The sequence below is a fragment of the Cylas formicarius genome, unplaced genomic scaffold (assembly GCF_029955315.1).
Source record: "Cylas formicarius isolate icCylForm1 unplaced genomic scaffold, icCylForm1.1 PGA_scaffold_10__41_contigs__length_53128322, whole genome shotgun sequence".
Classification (NCBI taxonomy): Eukaryota; Metazoa; Arthropoda; class Insecta; order Coleoptera; family Brentidae; genus Cylas; species Cylas formicarius.
In genome coordinates, this window is record NW_026844214.1 from 1,303,640 (window position 1) to 1,331,602 (window position 27,963).

A 27,963-nucleotide genomic window follows, 5' to 3' on the forward strand; every position below is an offset into this window, starting at 1 on the left:
TAGAGCTATGATTACTAACTCTTTCATTTCTGAATTGAATAAAAATGATGTCCAGGAGACGTGGTTTCAACAAGACGGCGCAACATGTCACACAGCTCGTGCCACAATCGATTTATTGAAAGACACGTTTGGTGACCGCCTAATTTCACGTTTAGGACCTGTGAATTGGCCTCCAAGATCTTGTGATTTAACACCGCTAGAGTACTTTTTGTGGGGCTATGTAAAGTCATTGGTCTATGCGGATAAGCCACAAACGCTTGACCATTTGGAAGAAAACATTCGCCGAGTTATTGCTAATATACGGCCATAAATGTTGGAAAAGGTCATCGAAAATTGGACGTCCAGATTGGACTACATCCGCGCCTGTCGTGGCGGTCATATGCCAGAAATCATATTTAAAATGTAATGCCACAAAATTATCTTTCGGATAAATAAAATTCATGTCAATCGAATAATCCAACGTTTCTTTATTACAACTTAAAGTTCTATACATCGAAAAAAAGCACTCCTTACTTCCTTGCCAAATTTGAAGTCGATAGTTACATATTTGTCACCTATGACGTTTTTGAGTGTAGCACAGAATATCCCACGTACAATATCTGCAAACCTTGAATACAAAAGTTTTAGCCGTCCATACGGACTATATAGTTTAAGAATCAGTTTTTTGCAAATTACCGACGTACCCTGTACATTTTCAAAAAATCATCAAGGATAAAGGTTTTTGGTCCGAATATTGCGCGTCGTTTTTTTAAAAAATTTTGACCTTATTGACCTTATTGCTTCCACTTTTGGACTCTTGACACTGTTCAGTGTCAATCGTCTCGATTCACTTACTCTATTAATGCCTTCATGCTTGGTTCGTTATAGTTATACTTCTTCAATATCAGCAATGAAGACGGAATTAGAGTTATCAGTTTTATACGATGGGCGAATATTATAACAAGTGCTGACGTAACCGCAAAATACTTTAATGCAGTATCACACTTGTTTTGACATAAAATGAATATCGCAAGTAATTCCGATTTTATCAAAGGCCGATGATCGCATCCTGATTGGAAGCCAGATTGCTTGTTATGAAATCAGGGGAATCAATTTTTCTATTGCTGCTGTTCCTTGATGTTCTTCCATGTAATAACCATTTCGCTAGTAGTAGTTAATCTAATGCTTAGTAGACTGATTAGAATGATCCGTCATCTTTTGTTTTAGAGCCTCGAACCACTGATTCAGTATACGTATCAAAAAAAGTGTTACAGGAAAAGTAGGTTGGATAATTACTAACTGTGTTTTATGGGAGCATACATCTTTACCTGATCTATGGTGGGCCATAGCATATATGTTCGACGTCACCATAAACGATGTCCAAATAATGCGTGCCTTTTTTAAATAAAATCACGTCAAGCTTCCCCCGCCAAAAAACAAAAACACTCACCCATAAACTATTTTTTCAATTTTGGTCAATTTTGCACTTCGAAATTTTGCATAGCTCAAATTGGATCATAATAATCTCTGAATTTGGCGCAAAAATGTGACGTTCAAAAAATTCAAAATTTTCGAAAAATATATTAATTTTTGTCAGGAGGAGAAATTTCAAATTTTTCGGCACAAAGTACGCAAAATTCTAATGGTGCAAGAAAGTTTCAATTTGATTAAAATCTGAGGAAAAAATGAATTTTCAAATTTTCTTAAGTCATAACTTTTTTCTAAAACATTTTTCTAAAACATCGGCTGTTACCGTTTTTTATCGACTGCCATATTATACCTATATCTCAGCATGGCTTTAACTATTGACTCAGGTGATCCGGTGGAAATTATTTACCTCGATTTTGATTGAAAAGGTCGGAGTGGGGGGTAAACTCCTAGAGTGAATAGCCTTAAGCCCCCGGCCGTTCAGAGTTCGAATTGGTAACGCTTTTTCACTGCGACAAAACATGCCTAGTGGTGTTGCCCAGGGATCGGTGCTGGGACCAGTGCTATTCTTAGTGTATACCGTGGATTTGCTCTCCAGCATCGATTCTCATGTGAGCGCTTATGCTGATGACACTAAATTATTTGAAAATCCTTCAACACATGAGGACGTATTACAGAGAGACTTGAATACTATTTCCAAGTGGTGTTCAACTTAGCTACTGCCGCTGAATGCTCAAAAGTGCTCTGTGCTGCATGTTAGCAAGAACCAACCCAGGTTTGAACTATTATATGAATGGAAACTTTGTGTCAAGTTAATCTAATTATTTATATCCAAAATATTGGGTTGATATTCCTAATAATAAAAAAAAATAAAAATAAATAAAATCCTAACTCTAATTATGACCTTCCAAAAATTCGAATTCCCAATTATTGTACTGCTAAAACCTCTGAATTTTGAGGAATCAACATGAAATTTTGCGCATTTTCTAAGCAAATTCAAACGTTTTGGTTTTGGTTGCAAACGGGTGGAATTTTGAAATATTTCAGAAATATTTATGGCACTAAAGTGCACCGGTGTGAATCGATTTTCCACCAACACGTAACGTTTGCCTTTCGTACTGATTACTATGCCCGCGTGTAGATGTCGCCGCACCGCGTGTAGTTTGTATTTTCGCGCCCGCTTCACATCACCATGGCAACCATTTGATTTTCACCCACATGACTAACTCCGATGTCAAAACAGTGCAAGCGAAACCTGGTGGTATTTGGTCGATACTGCTACACTCGTTGCGTTAAAATTTGATGGACAAAGGAACGTGCCATGTCGGCTAGCGAGGGTTTGTACGTGCCCAAAAGAAAACACGTCACTGTGCCCGTGCACAGATCAGAGAGGGAAAAAAAGAACGACGACTCTCGCAACAAGAAGACATATTCTGCCAATTTTTCTTCCAGAAGACACAAGGCAAATCCCAAACAGAACGACGGAGTGATTCCGGAACGCGAGACTCCCAAACGCACTTGCAGAAAAACATTGAGTAAAGAAGTAGAAAGACTTAACCAAGAGAACCAGGACTTGACCGCGAAGTTCAACGAACTGGAAGACCTTTCAGTCAAGAGGATACTGAAGCTCAAAGAAAAGGTAACCACGTTGCAGAATATCAATGCGGAAATCGCGAACGAAACCCATGTGATCAGAAGGCAGTACCAGGAGTTGCTGGAAAAGTGCGAGGATGCGAAGAGTGGGGCTGAAGTCAGTAAGGCGTGCGAGAACTGTCAGGAACTTGGGAAGATAATTGATAAACTTAGTGCGGAAAATGAAGAGTGCAGGTTGAACAATAAGGAACTCAATGAGGATTTGAATATGTTGAAAACCGTCGTCTACAGGTACATAATTTATTTTCGTCTTATTTTTCATATAATTCTATTTTTTTTTACCTAAATATTTCACTTGTTTCACCATTATATATTATTTATAATAACAATAGTAATAATAAAAAGTCTCTATTAGTTAACCAGATAAGTTCGGGCGGACATCCAGCTTCGTTGCTTTTATGCGGCCCCTTAAACAATATAGGAAAATAATGAAAAAAAATGCTTTTATAACGGATTTACAAAATTGTGTTGCGGACAATTTGTTGCCTGTGTTGCCAATCGGGCCAATCTTTTTGACCAAATTGAATAGCCGAATAAAATTCTAACAGATTCATAAAAATTAAATAATAATAACATTAATAAATAGTAACTAGTGCCGCCATCTTCAGGGTGAGGTAGGAAACTTTTCAAATGACCTTCGCATAGTAAAACGAATAGAAAACTTTATGTACAATATGGAACGATAAGATAAGAAAAACATATTATTTTTAATTTGTTGCTAAAATAATTCATATTTAATCTTAAGAAAGATTAATAAAATGCCCAAATACATCGAAAAACCCGCCAGCAATTTTTGATATGATCAAAATAAACATATACCTTCAAAGAGGCGATTTAAGTGTAAGTTCATGCCAAAACAATTAAATTAATGACAAAATCAAAAATGACTTGTTTGCTCCCATATCCTTAGCCCAGCCCAAACGAAATTGTTTCAGTAAAAAATCATATTAAAAATATCTAATGAGGACAAACTTAATATTAACATTAACAGTTTGAAATTTTACGAACCTTCCTAAAACTGCATCCTCCTTTGACTTTGTTCTGCACTTAGTTTTTGAGTTTTCAGTTTTGAACGCACTGTGCAAAAAAATATTATATATATATATATATATATATATATATATATATATATATATATATATATATATATATATATATATATATATATATATATATATATATATATATATATATATATATATATATATATATGTATGTATAATGTAGCCAGGTGCAATCGGGCATCGCCGAATATATTTTTTTAAAATGTCGAAAAATTTTTTGGCGTCATTTTGGGCGGTATAAAAAAATTCATATCTCGAAAACTATTAAACCGATCGGCAAAAAGCCGTAAAACGCGGAAGGTCGAGAACTATGGGGTGTTTTTTTTCGATGTATAGAATTTTAAGTTGCAGTAAAACAACGATGGATTATTCGATTGACATGAATTTTATTTATTGTGTTTGTGGCATTACATTTTAAATATGATTTCTGGCATATGACCGCGACGGCTGGCGCGGATGTCGTCCAATCTGGACGTCCAATTTTCGATGACTTTTTCCAACATTCAAGCATTTGTGGCTTATCCGCATAGACCAATGACTGTACATAGCCCCACAGAAAATAGTCTAGCGGTGTTAAATCACAAGATCTTAGAGGCCAATTCACAGGTCCAAAACGTGCAATTAGGCGGTCACCAAACGTGTCTTTCAATACATCGATTGTGGCACGAGCTGCGTGACATGTTGCGCCGTCTTGTTGAAACCACATGTCCTGGACGTCATGGTTATTCAATTCAGGAATGAAAGAGATAGTAATCACAGCTCTATACCGATCACCATTGACTGTAACGTTCTGGCCATCATCGTTTTTGGAGAAGTACGGTCAGCTTTTCTGGATGTAACGGTGTTTCGCTCCAAATGCGGCAGTTTTGTTCGTTGACGTAGCCATTCAACCAGAAGTGCGCTTCATCGCTAAACAAAATTCGCTTATGAAAATCGAGAACAACGGCAATCTCGTTTTGGGCCCATTCAACGAATCTACGCCTTACTTGATGATCGTTTGGCTTCAATTCTTGCACGAGTTCGATTTTGTAAGCACGTAAACCAAGATCCTTCCGCAAAATCTTCCATAAAGTGGATAGACACAGATCCAATTCCTGTGCTCGATGGGTCTTCGGGTCTTCCTCAATGCTACGCTCCACAGCAGCAATAGCTTCTTCTCTACGCACCGTACAGAAGAAACTGGGGATGCGAGTTATCAATAAGAGTAAACGTGGTGCGAAGACGTTCCATGGTTAATCGAATTAACTGCTCTGATGGACGATTTTGTCGACGATAAAATGGACGTAGTGCGCGATACGTATTCCGCACAGAACCATTATTTTCGAAATAAAAATGCACTATTTGCAAGGGTTGTTCAGACAGTTTGGCAATTCATGATGAATTGCCAAACCAAACTGAGAATAAATTACTTGACAGCTGTCTTGAACAGTAATCCCAACTTAAAGTTCTATACAGCGAAAAAAAATCCCATTACAACTTTTATTTCAGGTATTGTTTCGATTATGTACAGGGTTTGTCAATTGTGAACAAAAATCTAAAAGACCATGAAAATTGTTTCTTTTTTGTAATAAATTATTAACCGTAAATCAAAATTCGTGAAAAATATGGTTTAAACGCGGTTATATAGCACATCAAGAGCTAGAATTTTTATCTTTACGATTTTCGTCTATCACATACGCCATTCGAGATATTTGAAAAAATCCAAATGAAAATCACCATTTCTCGTCGTCAATCGAGACGCGATGGCATCATTGATTATTACGGCGTACTGCATTCTTTTCTGGAAAACTGTTTACCCTATTGAAAGAAATCATATAGCGGGAAACGTGGGAGATCTTTAACTCTGGAATTTTTTTGGATTATTTACAGGGTGTGTCGATTATGGGTGAAAAAAACAAAAAAAAATCCTGGAAATTGACGTTTGCGTTGGTTAAATTATTAGCCGTAAATGAAAAACTATAAAACATAAGATTATCTGGTTTAAGCAGTATCGTGAATTGTGTCGATAGAGACTGTCAAGCTTCGTCTATCATACAGGGTTCGCGAGATAGTTAAAAGAATACCATTTGCAATCGCTATTATTTGTGCAAATTATTACATTTATCAAAGTTTATACAGGGTGCATGCACAATAAAGTTACATCGGTTTGGCTAAAGTTCCATAGTGGTCCGCAGGAGCACGATAGAAGAACAATGTCTCTCTCTATTACAAGAAACTGTGAATCGGTTTCTTTTCAAAATAAAATGCTGCTTCGCGCTACGCGCTACGCGCTACGAACTTGCCAAACCCAGCGACGATTTTTCGAAAGCAATCTTGTTTTTTTTTTTATTACATCGTCTATAACCAAGTTAAAAAGTAGCGGACGCAAAACGCTCTGCTTAAAGCCCTCATTTACTGTAAAGTATGCTGATTGCTGATTAGTCTTCTTTTAACGCCTTGCTCTATCAAACTCTCCCTCACCGCATATTTTGGACGTTTGTCAAAAGCTTTCTCTTGGTCTAGGAAACCTGGATAGATGTCAGTATAGCCGCTTTGTACACCGTATGCCAAATAAAACGATCATTAGGTCACTTGTTGGCAATATTAGGTATTTTTTAAGTAGCACAGACACGATACTACTACTAAATAAAACACATGACCTCAATTTCTGTCTAAACTATGCAAAATTCGAATAGAAATTTTTTAAGAAAGTGACCTTTATTTTAACCAAGGATTCGAAAAATTTCGATATATACAAGGTGTTCTATTTGCCATAACAAAGTTAATATCGGAGGGCACACTTTTGCGACACCCTGTATCAATAAGATTATAATATATTAGATCACTTTTGTACGAAATTTTTTTTCGTACCTCCTATGGGTTTCCAGACCGTATAGTGGGTCATTTTATTTGGCACACGGTGTACCTCTTCCATAATTTGCTTGATACTGAAGATGTGGTCGTGTATGGTACTTCCTTTCCTAAATCCGTTTTGACTTTGCTCCTGTGGAAGTTTTTCTTGTTGTATTTTGTTAAATTGAGCTGGAAAATAAAGAATTATATATTTATTATTAATTTATGTTTTTAACGTGAACTTGTTAGAAGCGACCACCGTTTTTATACCTTCCACGTTTCAATTGTTTCAGGCTCAACCTCCAATTGGAACGTTACCAAGACAAACTCAGACTGCACAACCTCCACGTCGATAATCTACGCCAAAATTTGAAAACGTCTCAGTCGAGAGAAGGCGAAACCGTAACCATCCTCTCTTCGGATCACATCAATCACAGACACACGCCCATCGCGTGGGGAAACGTCAACAGACATACCCTGGGACCACTTTTGGACGCTTACCAAGACGCCATTAGCGAAAAGGAGGAGATCATACAAAGCTACGAAACGGAAATGTCTCGGTTTACCGGCAAACTGAAGGAGATCATCGAGGAGAACGAAACGCTCTACAAGAAACTTACAGAGGACGAACGATGTAGCGCAAAGTTGGCCGCGCAATTGGAACGCTTAAAAGCTGAACTGAAGGGGCTCAAGGATCAAAACGATGCTCTGATTAAAAAGTGCGCCATCAAGCAGGACAAAATCGAGGAGATTTTGAAAGTGTACGAGAATAAAGGTGCCTATAGATCCCCCGGAGCAATAAGATTTTTGAAAACAAAATCCTAATTTTTTCTAGATATTCCAGTCGCCATCTCCGAATTCTAAAAAATTTTTTTAGAACTTGCCTTTTGCAATTTTTTTCAATCTAAAACCCATGTGTTGAATACACTTCCATAAGGTCGTTCTGCCACATTTAACACCGGTTTGCGCCGTATTATATTTTAATCACTTTCATCTACACACAATCACTTTCCTCGCTGGAATGGGATTATTCACAATTGTCCGTACAGTTGACGTTGGAATTTTCGTCAATGTGGCCGTTTCTTCTAAAGATGTTTGCTTGCTGGCACCAAATTCAACGAGGGTCAAATAAACATTGTTTATAACTTCCTTCGTCTCAATAGAATAGTGTTTTCTACATCTGGGCGGGAGCATCTCCTGCGATACACTAGACTCGCATATTAGAATTAGCATTAGAATGATTACTAATAAAATTATTTTCTATTACGGACCACAATTTTACCTAAATTTAAATTCCGAAACTTTAGGTAATAATCTTGTTGCATTGTATGTTAATAACCACCGTTGGATTCATTCAAAAGCAATTGGTCACTTTCTTATATCTATGAACAGACCATACCTACGCCCTCCCATGGCCTTGAAGGTCTAATCATTGTCCCAACCAGGCAGCAAAACTATTTGGATAACATTTTTATAAATTTTGATTATCAGAATGAGGTAGATGTCATTGATACTCGTTTGTCTGACCACTGTGCAGTTACGTGTAAGATTTACTGCCCAACAAATTCAACTGACAGGGTGCAGACTGTTTGTCATAGGCCCGTAACTCGGGTTGGTTTAAACGATCTATATTCGTGCAAAATTAACTGCGCTTTTTCTCTCAAGAATAAAATAGTTAAAAATAACAAATTAAACATCGAATAGTATACCGACGAATTACAAGGGATGCGGGATTAGCTAAACTTTATCCAGGATATCAAAAAACAAAATCCTAAATTTCCCGATATCGAAAATATAAAAAAATCTGATAGGCCTGCTTACAGGGAGAAAATAAAATTAAGTCTGCTAACTCGTTCTACGTAAATAAAAGCAATAACACTTCTAAGGCAGCATGGGAGATCATTAATAGGAAACGCAGGAGTGGATCAAATTTTCCTTCACTGGGTATCACTCCCCACAATTTTAATTAATATTTTTCAAACGTCGCAAATAAATTAACTTCAAATATCGCCAATTCTTACGACCCAATTGAGTCTATGAGGGCGCATACATATAGGCGTTTTTCTTTCCGTCAAGTCTCATATATTGAAATGAGAGACATCCTGACCAGTTTTAAGTGTAATGATAGTAAAGACATATATGAAATAAATATCAATTGACTAAGCTGACGAACAGGTGTATATCCGAGGGTATTTTTCCCAACTCCTTGAAGTTGTCCATGGTGATTCCAGTTTTTAAGAATGGCGATATAAATGATATAAATAGTTATCGTCCAATCGGTAAAATTATTGAAAACATTCTATATTCTCAATTAGCAACTTACTTCTAGGACAACCGTTTGTTGTCTCCGGCCCAGTTTCGGTTTAGACATGGTAAATCGACTTGTGGAGCGATTAGTAGAGTTCTTGATCGGGTTTACGCAGATTTTGAAAGCAGAGAGTACTCCGGCTCAGTCCTATGCGATCTTTCGATAGCGTTTGACTGTGTCCGGCATCCTGTTCCTCTGAATAAATTGCAGAGGTATGGTGTGGATCCCTCATTGGTCGGATTCCTTCAAAGTTATCTTTCCAACAGGAGCCAGATCGTGGTCCTGAATGGAAAATCATCACAAATTAGAGTTGTTGAACATGGAGTACCCCAAGGTTCCATTACGGGCCCTTTTCTATTCTTGATCTATACAAACGATCTCTCTGAGCACATTGCTGACATAGTTTGTATATCGTTCGCTGATGATACTACCTTTTCTTGTTGAAGTCATTCTGAGAACGGCTTGGTCCACAGGATGGAGGGGCACAGTCCGGGGCTAGTGGGAGCGTTTGACTGTGTCCGGCATCCTGTCCTGTCCGTCCGTGTCGTATGCTTTTTCAAGATCTACCAAATGGGTAGTTAAGTTGTAGGCTCTACGTTTTTCCATTACTTGTCGCAAGACAAATATATTATCTACACAGGATTTTCCCGTTATGCCTCTGTAATTATGACACAGCTTTTTATCTCCTTTTTTATAAATAGGACTAATATATCCTAAATTCCAGTCCTCGGGTATTTGATCTCCGTGTATACATTTATTGAATAGTTCTTCTAATAGTTGTAGTAATATATCTGGTGAATTCTTTATTAGCTCTATGGGCATGTCTCCGAATCCAGCGGCTTTCTTATTTTTCGATTCCTTTAGGGCTCTTTTAATTTCAGTTATTGTACTTTTATGTACATAATGTTTATGTCTACATCGTTCATTTGGAGTTCTGGACTATTTTCAGCTAGTAGCTTTCCCACCTCAATTCTGTTAAATTTACTAGTTTCTTTTTTTTTAGATTCTTTATTATTTTCCACGCTTCCGATACTCTTGTGATGCCCATGAATCTACCTACTTCTTCGCATGTCTTTTCCCAGCAATATCAGTCTAAATAAATAAAATATAGGGAAAATAAAGAAATATGTTCTACATATAGTGCCCTCTGGTGACAGATTTCTGAAACAATTTTATTTTGTAGCGATGACTTTTTCTTAATCAGGGCTATGTGTAAAATACCAGCTTATTCCGTTGTAGTGTCTTATTAATGAAACGAAAAACATTTTTAATTTTGATTAAATTTTGATGCTTTGCAATTGTAGTGAATTTTTTTCTGGTTTTCAATTTTACAGCAATGATTTGCATGAATGTTATCAAAATGCCTGCTTAAATAGAAACAGTTAGAACGGAGTCACCCATACAAGACGATAATAATCGCTCGTTTCAGTGGAACAAATGAAGAGAGATTACAAGGTGGTCCACGAGGAGTACATAAAAATGCGTACGGAAAACGCGTCGCTAAAAGAGAGGAACAAGTCGCTGGTCGATCACCAAGACGACTTCAAGAGCGAACGGCAAAATTATATCCCGATATCGGTTCACACGGCTAGTGTAAGCGAGTGCAAACGGTGCGAACGAATTTCCCTTTTAATTGTAATTTTCAATGATTTGATTTCAGGTTATATGAGGAACTAAAGGGCCAGTACGAAGCCGAGATGTCTAAACTCAAAGCAAACGTCGAGGCTAAGGAGAAGTCGATCGCCGAACTTAATGCCGCGATGGCGTCGATCAAAAAACAGAAAGAAAGTTTGGAGTCGAAAGTCGCAAAGCTCGAGAAGGAACTTAAGTGAGTGTTTATAATTAACACAACTGGTGACCAATCTAGTGACTCTACCTATTTTTTAATTACTAATAAATACTCGAAAGCGGGCAATTTAAAAATAATATCAGGTACTGGAATTCTTGGAAGGTATTGAAAAAAAATGTAATAAACACAGACAGTGTTTCAACAGTTCTGGTCTAATGGGTGACGGCCTTAATAGAGATTTTAACCGGATGGACTTGGATGCAGTGACTAACAAAACCCCTGAGGATATGGTCAACGTGTTCTACGATATTTACGTTCCATTAAAGATGTTTTCGGCTAAGAAGTTTCCAGTTTGATTTTCTCCAGACCGTGAAGATACAATAATCACCGGTATATATACAGGCTATAAGAGATTTTCAGACATAAGGGCTAAATGTAAATTTTGAAGAGTGCAGTGTTACCAGAAATATATATCTCTGACTGAAGTTCGTTGACAGTTCCATGGGTTGTGCACGTTGGCAACGTGGCCTGTTCTGTGGGTGAGGATATTGTCAGGGACTGTGAACACCTGAAAATTTTGATTTCATCTATTTACGAGAAACTGTCGACTATACATAAAAACAACAAAGGACCCTATTTTTTAGACCACTTTAACCAATCTTTAAAAACAGGAACTTTTCCAACTTACTGGAAATTAAGCTTCATTACCTCTATCCTAAGATCCAACGATAACTCGCAGGTCAATAATTATAGGCCCATCAGTATCCTGATCTGTATTCCTAAAGTGTTCGAAAGTTTAGGCTGTCTAACTATATATCTGCTAGCCTAAAAGGGTGCTTTATCGACGATTTCTCGCCCATCCCTCCACCGAGTTAAATTTGCTTACATTTACAGATTTTCTGCTGGAACATTTGGGAGAGGGGTCTCACATTTATGCCATTTACACAGACTTTTATATAAATCTTATTAATTTAATAAAAAAAATTGCGAAACATTGGAATCCAGGGACGGTTTACATCGTACCTTGCCGAAATAGTGCAAATTGTGCGCGTCCAGACTTCCCATCCACCGAAATTAAATTTTCTTCTGGTGTTCCGCAAGGATCATATGTGAGATCCCTACTCTTCAATGTCTATGTTTTCTCGTGCATTTTTTCTATTATTTGCTGACGACCTAAAATTCTCTATGAGAGTCCAAAATGGGGATGACCGTATAAAACTCCCATCCGATTTAGAGCACTTATCACTATGGTGCGATTTTAATAAATGCCAACTACTGAACTTCAACCGGAGTTGAAGTTTTAACATAAAACATAACACAAAAGGGTCACCGTTATTGCAGGCCTCCGTAATAAGGGATCTTGGAGTGTTACTCGATATTAAATTGACTTGCACCCACCACCACCAATATAATGTAATAATATAAATGAAAAATACTGTAAATATAATATAATATCAATATTAATAATTTGGGAAACCAATGTTTGTCATACTAGAGTTGGGTCTTTAAATATCTATTTCATTCTGTTTTATTTTTGTTTTATTTAATTTTTTTTTACTATTTTGTTTTGTGAATCTTATTTTATATTGGGCGGTTGGCCCAATAAATAAATAGATAATAATAATAATTCTTGGGTCCACTTTAAAAAGAAAATTTCATATGTCCTAGGTGTCTTAACTTTTGCTATACAGGATAGTAATATTTTCAAAAATAAAATATACGCCACTAATTTCTCCCAAAATAACGACGTCCGGTTATTGTTCAAAAAAATAAAAACCCTTTCTGTGCATTAATATTAATAGTTTTTTACAAACTTGTCTTTTAATAAATAAATTAATGACAACTTTTTTGAAAAAACTACTACATAAACTACATAAGTTGTCGAAAGTGTCCCCCACCTTGAAGGATACACGCTTCAGTTCTTTTACTCATATTGCCGCGCACTCTTTGAAGTATACCTCCAACGTTTCTTATTAAATGGCAGGAAGCTCTTATACGATCCTCCAGCTCTTCTACAATGTATAAGTAAAATTATGAATTATTTAAATCGGGAACCTGGGGTTGAGGTCCGGCGATAATTATGGATATTTAGACCTTCTGGCGGGAAAATGTGGCAAATTAAGTAATTTTCAACAAATCCATCCCAAACATTTTCCGTTCTTCATATTTAAATTCTACAACTGCATGGACCCAAATGTGGTTATTGTGGAAATTAGCTTAGCGAGCTTCATCTGTAAACACTATTTCTGGGCTAAGCAGGGGATAATACCCAATCAAAAACAATTGATAAAAATTAACACGGCAGGAAAAATCTGGACTGGAAGTCAATAGAATACAACAACCCTATCTTCACATATTTCATGGACCTAACAAAATAAATAAAATAATAAGAATCATAGAAGAACTCAATTACAACTGCCCCACTAAAATAAAACCTGAGGGAAATGTATCTGAAGAAATATAGGTAAATACAGGAATAAGACAACTTAAGTCGGTTTCTGTTTAACCTGATTATGGACAAAATCATAGAAAAAGTAAAAAGACGAGCAGGATACAAAATAGGAAACACAAATGTCTCGATTCTATGTTACGCGGACCATGCGGTACAGATATCTAATAGCGAAGACAGCCTACAAAGAATGTTACACATACTTAATAAAACCACAAAAGAATACAATATGGCAATATCAACAGAGAAAACTGAATGTCTAACAGTATCCAAGGAACCAATAAGATGTAAGCTGGAGATAGAAGGGACAATCATAAAGCAAGTAATGTCAAGATACTTAAGAATAGATGTAACAAGCCACCGAGATATTTACCAAGACACGATATACCAAGTAAAGAAAGCAGCAGCCACAGCAGGTGGATTAAGGGATATAATGTGGAGAAATAAACATCTCGGAATAGAAACGAAAACAAGAATCTATAAAACATGTATAAGACCAATACTTACTTATGCCATAAAAACAATAGCCGATACATAGAAAACAAAACAAGCGCTAAGAACAACTGAAATGAAAACATTAAGATGCACAATAGGAAAGACTAGACGAGACCATGTAAGAAACGAAGATATCCGGCAACAATGTAATATTCAAGATGGGGACGAGAGAGAGGGAAGAAGAAACGAGAATGGAAGAGCACAGATCAGCAAAGATCACAAGAGATGGAAAACCCGAGGGGAAAAGATCAGGAGGAAGACCACAAAAAGATGACAAGATAGCTGGTCATCAGAATCACAAATAAGTTTAAAGATTACCCAGTAAACACAAGTCATTGGACTTAACATGGGAATGACAAGAGAAGAAGAAGAAGAATTTAAAACTGCTTCTTCAATTTCTGGAGTTCTTACAGTGTCGTACCAAATTTCATTAAAATATCTAAAGTGGTATAACAAATATTAAAAGCATATATTTTATTTTTGAAAATTTTACAACCCTGTAGCTCAAAAGTTTATTAGAAAACACCTTGTATACATATAACCGTTCTAGAATAATAAAAGTGAATCCTTAACATCATCTCTTAACATTAGCTGGGATTATTGGCTTGATAAGAAAAGCAGTCTTGTACACATTTGAATATTTTGCATAACGAACGACTGAAATCAAAGTCTTCTCTTGAATTTTGATTTTTTTTTTTTTTTTTTTTTTTTGAATTTTGAAATTGCATGCAAATCTCAAACAAGAATTTTGCACCTTTTGCAGTGAGTTTTTGCCTTCTGGAAGATAGTAAACTGTGATATATGTGTTATGACAGTTCTAGAGTATCGATTTAGTGATTTTCATTTCTTAAATGTCACACCCTGCAATAGAATTTACGAACATCACACTACAACTTGCAACTAATCTTCAATCAATCTTAATTAGTCGCTTTATTAATTAAATAAGTTTAAATTAACTAAGTAGACAATAAATAAAATATATTTTTTTTAAGTTTAGCTTTAGCATTAGCTAGCAACGTTTCGGTCCCTTATTAGTACATCCATTTTAATTTTTCCTTGCTATCTGCTACTATAATTAACAATGAAACTTTTTTTAATATCGCTTCCACAGTAGAAGTTGTGTTGGAAGTTATGCTGCTATGGTGAAGACAATTTCTTTTGTTTATGAATGTCCGCAGAGAGATTATTCCCTTAGAAGCTTGGGGATGATGTCACTTTTGCGTAAATGGAAGTATTTTAAACTACAAGACTAAATACTAAAAATGATACTATTTATAAAATTTAACATTAAAAACTTCGAGAAACATATCTCTATATGCAAGGTGCAATTCTTTTTTTATTCCATTGCCTTGCAGGAAATCCGAAGCTAAACAATTAGATCTGGAACACTCGATCAACGAAGTGCAATTGTCCAAGAGCGCTTGTCGTAAACAGTTGCACAAAGCGATGAACTTTGCGAAAGACATGGTGGCAGAACAGGAGGCCTTGATTAGGGCGTTAAATCAACGACAGCTGGAGAACAAAGCCGTCAAGAGTGTAGGCTCGGAGATGGCCGTAAAAATGGATTCGCTAAAGACCCAGCTGAAAGTAATTTACAGTAGTCTCGGCTACATTTTGTCTGCTAATTAGTTCGGTCGTTTCAGGACGTACAAAAAACGGCTTGGCAGGAGTTCACGACGGTGGAGCAGAAGATTCAAGAGCAGACCGAGATGATTGAGTCGCTGAAGGACTCTCATCAGAAAGAAATTGAAAAATTGCATAAGGTGATTGCGGGATACGAGCAGATGAAGGTGGTGTCTAGAGACGATCACGTTCCATTATCTCATTACCAATTGTTTAAGGATAAATATAAGTAATATTTACCTGAAATAATAAAAAATATCGAAATTTAATTATTTTTCATTTGTTCTGTTGGCATCTTTGGAGCTTAAATTGAAACTGGCTCGATTCTACTGCTTATACGAAGGCTGCCTTTTATATTTCGGGATTTTCTTAAACTGGTTCTGCCATCTGGCGACTAACGTTTTTATAGGGAAGTTTGACAGTTTGAGGTTAGGTTTACTCAGTTAGGTTTGGGTTTGTGTTTTTTATGATAAATTTAAAAAAATGTGGCTGTTTAAAATGGAACTTAATCGGGAGATGAATTTCGTGACGGTCGTCCAAAATCGATGGTTGTCCAAGAAAACATTGATGCAGTGCGGACACTGATTTTGCAGGATGGTCATGTGACCATGAGATTGAGGTATCTTTGAGCATTAGTGGGACCAGCGTACATACAATTTGGTCGAAGGAAATGCTAAAAAAATACAAACAGGTCTATGATATCGTGACAGTTGATGACTCATCAAACCTAAAAGTAAGCAGCAGGCGATTGTGTGCGTCTTTCAGAATGAGAAAAAGACCACAAAAGTTGTTCGTGCGCGAAGCACCTCGAAACAAATGGTAGCCTGTTTTTTCAGGTTCAAGTTGCAACTGTCTCTTTGGTGAAAGCGAAAACAGTCAATTCTGAATGGTACACAACCATTTGTTTGCCGAAAGTCTTCAAAGGAATTAGAAAAACCCACCGCCGAAGACGAATCCCCCTCCACGACGACAATGCTAGCTCTCACTGATCAGTGCAAACAAAGAACTTTTTGAACATTAAAAACGTTGATTTGATGAGCCGTACACCATATAGTCCTGATTTATCGCCTACTGACTTCTTTTTATTCCCATACATTAAGAATGAATTAGGTGGGCAACGATTTTTGACACCAGAAGAAGCGATTGATGCGTTTAAAAGGCATATTTTGGAGGTGCCCGACTCGATGTGGAAAAAGTGCTTTGATGATTTGTTTCATCGAATGCAAAAGTCTATTGATCATCAGGGTTACCTGACCTGAGTCGCAGTTAAGATTTTTTGGTTGCTTGTAAATTTTGTATAGATTCTCGAAAGTTTCACGGATAGAACCATGGATCACATGCAAGAGTTTTATCAGATAAAATTTAATGTCCTTTGTTGTGATTGTGTTCGGTAACTGCTGATGAGTTTATTTATCTTGTATTCTTTGCCGCATTTGCATGGAATGCTGTAAACTCCTGGTATCTTAAACACAATTTGAAGTAACCAAAATGTTGGATGGCCGAGTGTCCATAGTGGATATGCCCAATAGAAGCAAAGGTGAAGAAGAATCTATGTAAATAGATTTCGATAAATGTCTGCTATTACCACAGAGGCATATTTATGGCGGGGGCACTGTAATAGAATTATTTTTCTATCAAATCGGTAACCACCATCTTCTATCATCTACTTATTTTTTAATTCGCAAAAAACTATAAATATTTTCGTTGAGCATCCGGGTTATCTCTTGTAATGACTCAAACAGAAAACTTAGCTCAAACAATTTCCAGTTCACTAATATGGACGTTGTTGTGAAATGGTGAATGCGCCAGAACCAAAAAATAACAACGTTCACACCAAAAGGAAACCATTTGATATTTTCAAGCGAGACCGAATTTTCTAGCAACGTAAATATTTCGTCCGAATTAATTGATTTATATAAATTGATAATATAGCAATTAAAATCATCACATAATTTTTGAGTTTCACAAAAACTTTTTTCTGCAAGCTGTACGCCAACTCGTCAGAAACATAATTTGATTGAAATCACTGTAAGCTAAAATTGAGTTGCCGACGCGATACAAAATAGTTCCGACATTTCCCGCAGGCAAGCTAATTACAATTTTTCTTTAATTAACTTTCATGATCTAAGACACTTTAATCTATTTTTGTTTAACGAATAAATTATTACTGCAAATTATATACCGTAGTCCTAACGTTCACGTATTATCGAGGAAATAAATTGCATCTTTCCTATTTATAGATCAAATGGACAAGTCGGCTGCTCCAAACGCGTTTATTGGCGTAAACTGGTTTAAACCTACACTGATTTATGGCATCAAATAATTGTAAAAATGAAATCCTGTATTGGCTCTCCTACGTTCATCAGTGGCCGCACCTGCATGCATGTGTGCAGCAGAGTTAATAAAATAAAAGATTGTAAAGTTACTGTATTTAAATAAATTCCCAATCACGCACGTCAAGAAAAAACGTAATTTTTATAAAACATTACCTTGTCCAATTATTTTTAGAGCAAACTTTCGTTTTAAAAAGAGATATAGAAAGAAGAAGAATATTTTTGGTTGTAAAATTGAAAAAATAAAGTAAAATTATCATATTTCATTTAAACCGACCACATTGGACATTATTTGTTCATACGTTTGCGAATTATGAAATTAAGTTCTGTCGTTCTTATACGGGAAATGAACAATTGAGTATAAGGAGCAGAGTGGCGCAGTGGAAGCGTGCTGGGCCCATAACCCAGAGGTCCGTGGATCGAAACCACGCTCTGCTAAGTTTTTTTTTTATTCGTATCTATATTTCACAACTTGTCGCCTATTCCAATGTTGTTTTTGTATGTAAATAAGATTTTGAATATTTATCAAAGATGACTTTTGCGAATATTTTTTATTTAAGGATGAGTCGAAATTTGTTTGAGGTGGTATAATAGGAAATAACGTGGTAGGGACAAGTTTACTTAGACTTTTTAGAGCAAAGGTTGCAAAAATTGTTCAGAACTATTAGAAACTAAGTAAAAGTTATCCCCAGCGTAAAATGCTGTCCAAATTGTTTTTCAAAAGTTGCGCAATTCATAATTTTATTATTGTTGAAATTTATTTCTGCACAACATTTTGTATATAACACGCAACGAATGCGATCTGAGAGAATTATACTTATTTCGTCTCTGTAAGTTTTTCACGTTCAGGTTATAGTATTTATTTAATTTAATTTCGGACTGAATGCCCAATAAGATAATAAAATAATTAAATAGGAAGAGCATTAATAGGACTAATTAATTAAGTATAATACGCAAGGTGTTCCATTTGATTTTTTAAAAAAAATTTTTCATTTTCGCTCACACCAACTTCAAGACAAGCATAGGAAAAATGACTGTAATAATTTGCGAAATTGCTGGTATAATAATATTGCGGAAACAACGTCATAAATATGGGATATTAAATACAGGTCATTTGTGACAGAAAAATGGACTTGGAAAACACGCAGTATATTAATGTATACTAATGCCATAATATACAGAGGGTTTCATTTAAAGAATATGTTTGATTTCACGCATATTTATCAATCGGCCTGTATATTTTAAAATAATTTTAAATTGTTTCTTTTAGTATCATCTACAACTGTTTTATTTGACATTTTTCTCTAAAGTAAATAACAAACGAGATATATTACTTTCATATTTTAAGATAAAAAGTAAAAAAATATATCAAAATTACCCCCTGTTTTAAACAATGACTCACGCACTTAAGTATTTCGCATTAGTTTTGAATCAGTCTGTATAGCTACGTAATCAGTTAATAATGATTGTTTAGGCGCATTTGAATGAATCGTTATTATTTATTTATTTATTAGATCACTGTTCAACAGTATAAATCCAACTACGGAACAGAGACATAAGTAACAAATTAAAAAAAAAGCAAAACGACAGCAATATGCTAATACAACATAACATAAAACAAAGTAATTATATGCCATTCCTTAAAAAGCATGTTTTAACGTGACGTACAGAAGAAGATAATATATCAAGCTGGAAACTTGCCGAGTTGCACAGATATATCGATGGGAGAATACTTACAATAATAATAATAATAATAATAATAATAATAATAATAATAATAATAATAATAATAACAATAACAATCCACTTGTTCTGCAATGTTAAATTTACAATACAATAAAACACCAGTAAACCACATAAATTGCAAAAAAGGAGATGAAAGCAATTAAAATTGTCCCAAGTTCAACCCCTATAAAATAATATATAGCAACTATAGCAAAATAAGAAAATATATACGAGTATATAAAAATTAAAAAAAGGATAGAAAACTTTAGGACTGAACATGCAATTTGCTTGTTGGCTGAACATTTGTTGTCTTTTTTTTTTAAGTTTAATGCTGATAAGGCTTTTAAAGAGAGAGGAACTGCATTGTAAAGTTTATAAACGTTATAGGAGAAGCTTCTTTGAAAAAGAGACGTCCTGTGTGGTGATGGAGAGATAAGACCCCTAAATTTAAGATTCAATCTGTGAACACTGTCCGATATGTTATTTTATTTGTCAAGTGAGGAGGACTGTTATTAAAAATAATGTTGTGAAAAAATACCAACTAGGGTAGTCTACGCCTATTCTGCATATTCAACCACTTAGCATTCTGTAGTTTGTGTAAGACTGGATCACATTTTCTTATACCATAAATTAACCGCAAACAGTTTTTTCGTAGTCTCTCAATTCTATATGTGTCAATTTTATCTAGGCATGGGCCATATAAAATGACACAATAGTTGAAGTAACTTAACACTAGAGAATCGGTTAATTTAATCTTTTGAGCCTCAAAATCTGTGTTAATTCTTAGGCCAAGATTTTTTGCACAATTTGTAAACTGCAAAACTCTAGCACTTACTTTATGTTAAGTTCAGACACCAAACAATCCCTATTCTTTCCAAAGAGCATAAGAGATGATTTGCTTGGATTAATTATCAATCCAAGAAGTGCTGAAAAATCTGTTAGTTCTTTTGAATCTGCATTTATCAATTTTTGAGCCGTACACCAAGTACTGGGGTCAAATGAATCAAATACCTGGGTGTCGTCAGCATAAAAATAATGCCGTAACATTTTTTAATACACGATGCAAAATTGCTGGTGTAAATTGTAAATAAAAGTGGTCCGAGTTTGGAACCTTGCGGCACACAGCAACTAACAGTTTCGGTGTACAGATTCCAGCTTCCTTGAATGGACTTGGTAAAACGGACTCCATATAATATCACTATATTCCTATTATATATAAATAATATTAATAAAAATATTAAATAGAAGGGGGCCTAAATTGCTGCCTTGAGGAACACCGCCACATACTCTACAGACTTGAGTCCACCAAAAATTATTACACGGTTGTTATAATAATCATTTTTTGTGAACCCACCATGCGGTAGTGCAGCCCACGCCTATATCGACACGGCAGAGCCACATCCGTTGCATGCCTATCGGCAACATTGCAATTTAGCGACAGTTCGGCAACCAGCTAACTAGTCGGTGTGCGTTGGTAGTGGCGCGGCATCTTAAAAACAAAAGGTTCTTCCGGTCAACGGAATCGGACTGCAATTTTTACCCAACTCGTTTTTCTGAATGAAAGTGAATCAAAGCGCGGTTAAATCCGCGACGTCAGTGCGATTGTCACGGCCTCCGCGATCCGACCCCTTTCGTTTTAAGGTTATTGATTTTGTTCCTAACCTCCAAATCTCCCAGTGAATCACCCCGCCGAGGCAACCCTAGCGGTCGTGTGTTTTGTTTTTCGGTTGTGTTTAAATTAAAAGTTGACGAGCGAATTTCGCCAGGATTTCGAATAAAATCGCGAAAATTTATCTCGCGATAACGCACGCACTCTCTGATCGAACGTTTGCGCCGGTATTTTGTTTTTATTCCGAATTTAAGCCGTCTTAATTTACAAGTGTGACGATTCGACAGTTAGTGTTGGACGGTGGTTCTTTTTTTGTCGAAAAATGAGGTTCGTATTTTTATTTCAAGCCTTTTTGCAACGTGCGAAATCCGTTGGCGTGTATTTTTAGCCCGGCATGCGCCAAATATCTTTTGTTTACCGATACATTTTATCATTCCTCGAATTACAATGACTCCAATTTCACGTTACAATTTCGCTACAGTGTTGCGTTCTTATATTACCCGTATTACAAATATTCGCGTGTATGTTTTGGGTTTTGTTTCGATGACCTATTTCTGAGGAGGCACAAAAACAGCCTCCCATTTTTTTTTCTATTTCTGTTCCTTCTCGCATGAATTTATCAATTCTATCTCATTTATTTAACGGTTAAGGTTTAACATAACCTATGAATTGACATTCAAAACAGAAAACAGCTGATGTTCCTGGCGTACACCGTGTGTAAAACGATTTGGAAACCCACAGGAGAAATTTCGCACAAAAATTTCTTGGACTTTCCAAAAAATTTAAAATATTATAATTTTGTTGATACAGGATGTCCCAAAAGTGTACCCCCAACATCAACTTTGTTATTTTAAATGAAACACACTGTATATTTCGACATTTTGGTTAAAATAAAGGTTGCTTTCTTAAGAAATTCCTATTCGAATTTTGTAATAAAAATAAATAATTAAAGTTTATAGGCTAACTAACCAAGGTAACACATTTGAATAAATAAATCTATAAAAAAAAGTTAACTATAAATTCTTTGTTTATTCGGTCCATAAAGTGTAGTTAAAAATGTTCCTCTTAAAATGCTTGTTTCATCTGGCATCAAAACAACAAAGAAATATCAAACTATTTAAAAATGTAGTTGGCCATGACATCACAATCTTTTTTTTTTGAGGCATTAAGGTATAAACAAACTTTGACATTTCTGTTTGTTTTTGTTGTTTTTCATATTTCTATCTAAAAAAAATCATAGTTATCAAGTTTTTTGTTAGTATATATTCCATTGAACATAACAAAGTTGGTGTCGCTGGGGACACTTTTGGGACACCCTGTATCAATAAAATTATAATATTATAGATCACTTTTGTACGAAATTTTTTTCCTATCTCTTAATAGTTTCCAGATCAAATAGTTCTGTGAAAATGTGTGAAATGTATTGCGAAATCTGTGAAAGCAGGTTTTATCTGTGAAATCTCGGTGAAGTCATAATGTGTTTCTAGAATCTTGAGTTTTGAGCACTTTATTATAAAACTAATCAAACTTTGGTGGAGATATATGCTTCATTTGGATTTTTTATTGTCCGACACCATCGTTTGTTGAATTTACCAAAGTCACTTGGCGTTTTTCAGGTCATAAAATATGTTTTCTCTGTTAGTTTTCTATTTGCCTTCAAGTTTTTTTGGCGACAGAAAGTTAAGAATTATTTGACAAAATGTGTTAAACGTGCCCCTTTCTATGAAGAAAATACCTTAAAGTAACAATATTTGGAAAAAAAATATTCTGTAGAGCCAATAAACATAAAAGTTTGAAAGTTGTTTTAAAAGTAATTTTATGTGATTGTTTTTGCTATATTTGTGAGGAATACATACTAAAAACACAGCGACATGTCATGACCGATCTGGTTAAAACGGCTTATAAGCTATATTTTGGATTTTCTATCGATGAGCGAGATAAAAGTTGGTTGCCAAAAGTATGCTGCAATAGCTGCTCAAGAACGTTGAGAGGTTGGCTTGAAGAAAGTCACAAATCCATGCCGTTTTCACTGGCAATGATTTGGAGTGTGCCTCAAAATCATGAGAATGATTGTTATTTCTGCATGACATCTACACGAGGATTATCGAAAAAATATAGAGATAAGATTGTTTATCCGAACGTCCTATCTGCAAAGAGACCAATTCCTCGTGATAAAGACACTCCACCTCCAGTTCCAGTTAATGAGGAGGCTGAAAATAAAAATATTTCAGGTCTACAATCTCAATCGAGTTTTCTTTCTGGTAGTACATCTTCATCTTCATACACTTTATCTGGATCTTCATGTCCATCTACAGAACCTCATTTACTTGAACAAGGCGACTTAAATGATCTTGTTAGAGACTTGGACTTTCGAAATCTCAGGCAGAGGTACTCGGATCAAGGTTAAAACAGTGGAATCTATTGGCTAAGAATACCAGAGTTTCATACTTTCGTACGAGGCAAGAAAGTTTTACAAGTTACTTCTCCAAAGAAGATGATTTGGTATATTGTAACGATGCTGCAGGGCTTCTTCAAGAACTAAGTTTTCCAGAAGATTCTAGTGAATGGAGACTTTTTATTGATGCTTCAAAAATAAGCTTGAAAGCCGTTCTACTTCATAATGGTAATAAAAACCGATCTGTCCCCATTGCACATACTACAAGCATGAAAGAAAATTATGCAGACCTGGAGTTATTACTTGAGAAAATTAAATATTCTCAATACCTATGGAATATTTGTGCTGATTTAAAAGTTGTCGCTATACTGACTGGACTACAAGGAGGATACACAAAATTTTGCTGTTTTCTTTGTGAGTGGGATAGCCGCGCAAGAGACAAACATTACAAAATAAGAACCTGGCCATCAAGAAAAAGTTTGACTCCTGGGCTTAAAAATGTTTCTCGCCTTTAGATTTCTTTCCTGAAAATCTTTTAGCTGTATCAAATGAGCATGGTGAAAGGTTTCATCAGGATATAATGCAAATTGAAAAACGCCACAATGGAAAATGGTCAGCAGCAATGCTTGCTGATTTCTGTTGGTCAATTCATCGAGAAACTCCAATGGAATCTATGAAGAGGAAGAAAACTACTAAATAATTTGAATTATATCACTCCATAATGAAATAACTGACGATATTTATTAGTTTTGTTAATATAATTTAGGATTTTTTACTGTAAAACTCAAGCCGCCACATTTTTTTATTTCCTTATAATAATTTATACTTTAACAATATTGTTTTTTGATGAAATAAATATTAAATTAAAAACTTACGTGTGGTACTTATTTGTATATCCGATTCCGTGTTTAGAGCATAAAATAAGATGAATTTATGCATGAAAACAAGGAGAGAAAAAAAAAGAAGAAAAATTCTCTATGATAAGTTAGAAAACAATATAGGTGTGCCCCAGGGCAGCGTATTAGGACCTCTGGTTAGTTTTTATTCTGTATGTGACAAAATTTTGAAAAATTGTTTTGTCAACCTTTTCGCGGATGAACGTTTATTCATTCATTTTTAAAAATGCCCAATATCTATGATTTTTGAACAAAAAACGAAAATTATGCATACATAGTATGTATGCACATATGCATACATATGTATGTACATATTAAAATTTACTCTTTCATTGGAAAAAAGTCAGTTATTTGTGATTGACGACCGGATTTCTTATTTTGGTTTTCAACAAAAGCTTCAATTATTTGTGACTGACGACCGGATTTCTTATTTTGGTTTTCAACAAAAGCTTCAATTTTATTTAAACAATCATAGAGGGAATCGGTTGTGTATTCGCTGGTTTTCAAATAGAAGACAATCAACGAATTTTCAACCAATTCATTTGAAGGTGGTTGCTGAGGATCATCTTCCAATTCCTCCTCACTTTCGCGGTCATCTTCGATCTTTAACTCTACCGGTTCGGATCGGCAGGACTCGATAATATCTTCATCAGTATGAAACTCTGAAGTAACAATATCCTCATCCACATGTATAAAATCGTTGATGGTGCTACCTTCTGCTATGCCTCTAATATTTGTCCAAGCTTTAAACTCGGTTTCTATTTTCATTTCGTCTTCACTCTTTTCTTTCAGGCGTTCACTTAGGAAAATCAAGGGAATCTCATCTTCTTCTTCCCATTCAGAATACTGACCAAAACCGGCTTTTTTAAAACAATTGGAAATTGTTTCAGGCTTAACGTCGATATTCCGTGCGGTAGTTACGTCGTCGACACTATCCATTAGTGTAATGTTATTGTTTTTGTTTTCTTCGAAACGTTCCATTGAGGTGATGACTGAATGTTTATTTTTCAAAATTGTAGACACTGTACTTGCCGAAATCCCATACTTCACAGCTACATATTTATTTTTTGAGCCACTTTCCACTTCTTTTATAACCTTGAATTTTTGATCAACAGACAAAGCTTTTGAAGTGCGTTTTGATGACATATCAACAAATGCAAACCAAAAATGTCTTTAATATAATGTGTAAATTGAATAGGGGCAGTAGTTTTCACTTAGTATTAACTAGTAAGTCATACAAGTGAACTTAGCAAGCACAGAAACTGAACTGTTTGCATAGATACGTTAAAAAGACAGGTTAAGATGGGTCGTAATTAGGGGGTTCCCCGACAAAATGTTTCGTTCGAGTCATCAAGATATTCGAGTAATCAAGACAAACTAACACGCATTTCCTACTTTTGACGCTATTGCCAACCAATTTGGTTCGACTTATCAAAAATTCGGGTTATCGAAGTTCGACTGTATTTGCAAAAATTGGAAAAAAGATAGGTTTCTTGCGTAGACTTTCGCCTGAGCTTAGCCACTGCGGCAGACTTCCTGTTACTTTCGAAAAATTCTCGTATAACAATTTCGTGTCGCTAACGGTAGGTCCCATGGGATCGCCGTTGGTACAGAAATGATCATCGTCGAAAAAAAAAAAGAGTCCCCCTATTATGGAAAATTGGCGATAACTATAACCTATTGTACAGAGTGTTCGCGATATTCTGTTCAATATTAAAGAACGTGCCCTAAATTTGCAGCTACCGACTTCAGATTTGGCAGAGAAGTAGAAGTTCAGACCCACACTTAAAGTATTAAAGTTTTTTTTTTTATTTTTGATTTTTTTTTTGTGGTAATTTTGGCTTCCAGAAAAACATGTTTTTCTCCATAACCATTCACCCGATCGGCAAAATTCTTTAACTGGCGGACGCGAAGGATCCGGTGCTATAACATTTATTTCGAGCATTTTTTCGATTATATACAGGGTTTTTAAATTATAAGCAAAAATCAAAAAGACTTTGAAAATTGTTCTTTTCCACAGTAAACTATTAACCGCAAATCAAAAATCGTAAAAAATATGGCTAATGGGTTTAAACAGTGCTCGGGAAATTTAAATGAAAATCGCTATTCCTATTTTAGAAAAATTCTTGGACTAGGAAACGTGGAAAATCCAGGGCTATAATTTTTTCAAATATGTACAGGGCGTGTCGACTATGGTTAAAAAAAATTAAAAGACCCCGAAAATTGCCATTTTGGTTCATGAATTATTAGCCGTAATTGAAAAAGTATAAAACATGGGATAATTTGGTTTAAACAGTCTCGAATATTGTGTCGAGAGAGAGAGAGAGTTTCAGGTTTTGTCTATCATACAGGGTGCCCGGGATACTTGGAATAATATTATTGTAAATCGTTATTATTTGTACAATTTTTTATATTTTTCAAAGTTTGTTGTGACTTTGAACCTCGGCGATGAGTAAAAAGCGCTTTATACAGGGTGTATGCGCAATAAAATTACATCGCCCTACTAGCTTGCCCCACCCACCCACGATTTTTCGAAAGCATCCCCCTTACAAAATCATTTCATTCCTAGATCGTACAAACATTCTTATAATGTTAGGGGTAAAAATGATTTTGATATTCAGTTTGTTAAAACTCTTCAAATGCAAAATAGGCCCTTTAGTGATGGGCTTCGATTGTTCAATGCTCTGCCGACAGACAGAAAACTAACCAAAACTAACCAAAAATTTACCGAATGTAAAAAATGGTAAAATATTCTTATGTTAATATTAATGTTAGCGTGAATTAGTATTTGCTTTTATATAAATTTAATTTACTACGATTCATATAATCATGAATTGCTTAGGTCAATTGCAAGCGTAGTTTTGGTAATCTTTGCGCGTAATACCATGTATGCTAATGACAATAAACCATTTCATTTCATTTATGGACGTATTTTTACGTTTTCGATCACCCAGTAGCTCAGGAATGGAAAAATGACCGCAAGCTAGATATTTCGCAATGACGAAAAATTTCGGACACACTGTAGATAATATGTTGGTGTCGCCGTTAACTGTAATCTCTTATTCTAGGGCGGGTTGATTTGAAAAATGGATTTTGATAAGGACCCGACCCTACAAGAATGGACCAGGGAACAACCGCTGTCAGTGCTGGCGTTGGATAGTGCCGATAGGGCCGTTCTTCGTATAGCAGGTTAGTGATCTCTCTCGGCTACACTCTTTCGCGTTTCTTTATCCGTAAATAATAACACGCGTCAGTGATATGCAAGGCTGTGGAATCACGTGACCGTAAACCGTGACTTTGTATCCATGTGGAGGGAGTCGATATGGTGAAATATATATATGCCGGGTGGCCACTACGTAATGTACAGGGCGTTAGAGGTAACAGT

The 27,963-nt window shown here is 35.5% G+C and overlaps 2 protein-coding genes and 1 non-coding gene across 5 annotated transcripts in view; all 3 read left to right on the forward strand.

The window, feature by feature from the left end:
• The first annotated feature begins 2,662 nt into the window (after window positions 1-2,662).
• LOC132707075 (protein Cep89 homolog) lies at window positions 2,663-15,853 on the forward strand. The gene is made up of 6 exons (XM_060678744.1): window positions 2,663-3,291; window positions 7,250-7,731; window positions 10,694-10,874; window positions 10,925-11,092; window positions 15,353-15,584; window positions 15,641-15,853. Exons 1-6 carry the CDS (start codon window positions 2,729-2,731, stop codon window positions 15,851-15,853), a joined length of 1,839 nt encoding a protein of 612 aa, XP_060534727.1. The 5' UTR covers window positions 2,663-2,728.
• A 2,466-nt stretch (window positions 15,854-18,319) lies between these two features.
• Trnam-cau (transfer RNA methionine (anticodon CAU)) lies at window positions 18,320-18,391 on the forward strand. The gene has a single exon. It is a non-coding gene; the product is annotated as a tRNA-Met (tRNA).
• Window positions 18,392-21,140: 2,749 nt separating this feature from the next.
• The window catches only part of LOC132696830 (microtubule-actin cross-linking factor 1), a 290,827-nt gene continuing 284,004 nt past the window's right edge, over window positions 21,141-27,963 (forward strand). For all 3 annotated transcript variants that reach the window (XM_060661956.1, XM_060661989.1, XM_060662074.1), the window contains exons 1-2: window positions 21,141-21,614; window positions 27,647-27,767. In XM_060661956.1, coding sequence (XP_060517939.1) covers window positions 27,665-27,767 — 103 coding nt within the window. In that variant the 5' untranslated portion in view covers window positions 21,141-21,614; window positions 27,647-27,664. The remainder of the gene's footprint in view (window positions 21,615-27,646; window positions 27,768-27,963) is intronic.

Coding starts and splice junctions, on each gene's coding strand:
- LOC132707075 (XM_060678744.1), top strand. CDS start 2,729: ATGTCGGCTAGCGAGGGTTTGTACGTGCCCAAAAGAAAACACGTCACT. Junction 10,875..10,924: donor AGTGTAAGCGAGTGCAAACG/GTGCGAACGAAT, acceptor ATTTGATTTCAG/GTTATATGAGGAACTAAAGG. Junction 11,093..15,352: donor AAGCTCGAGAAGGAACTTAA/GTGAGTGTTTAT, acceptor ATTGCCTTGCAG/GAAATCCGAAGCTAAACAAT.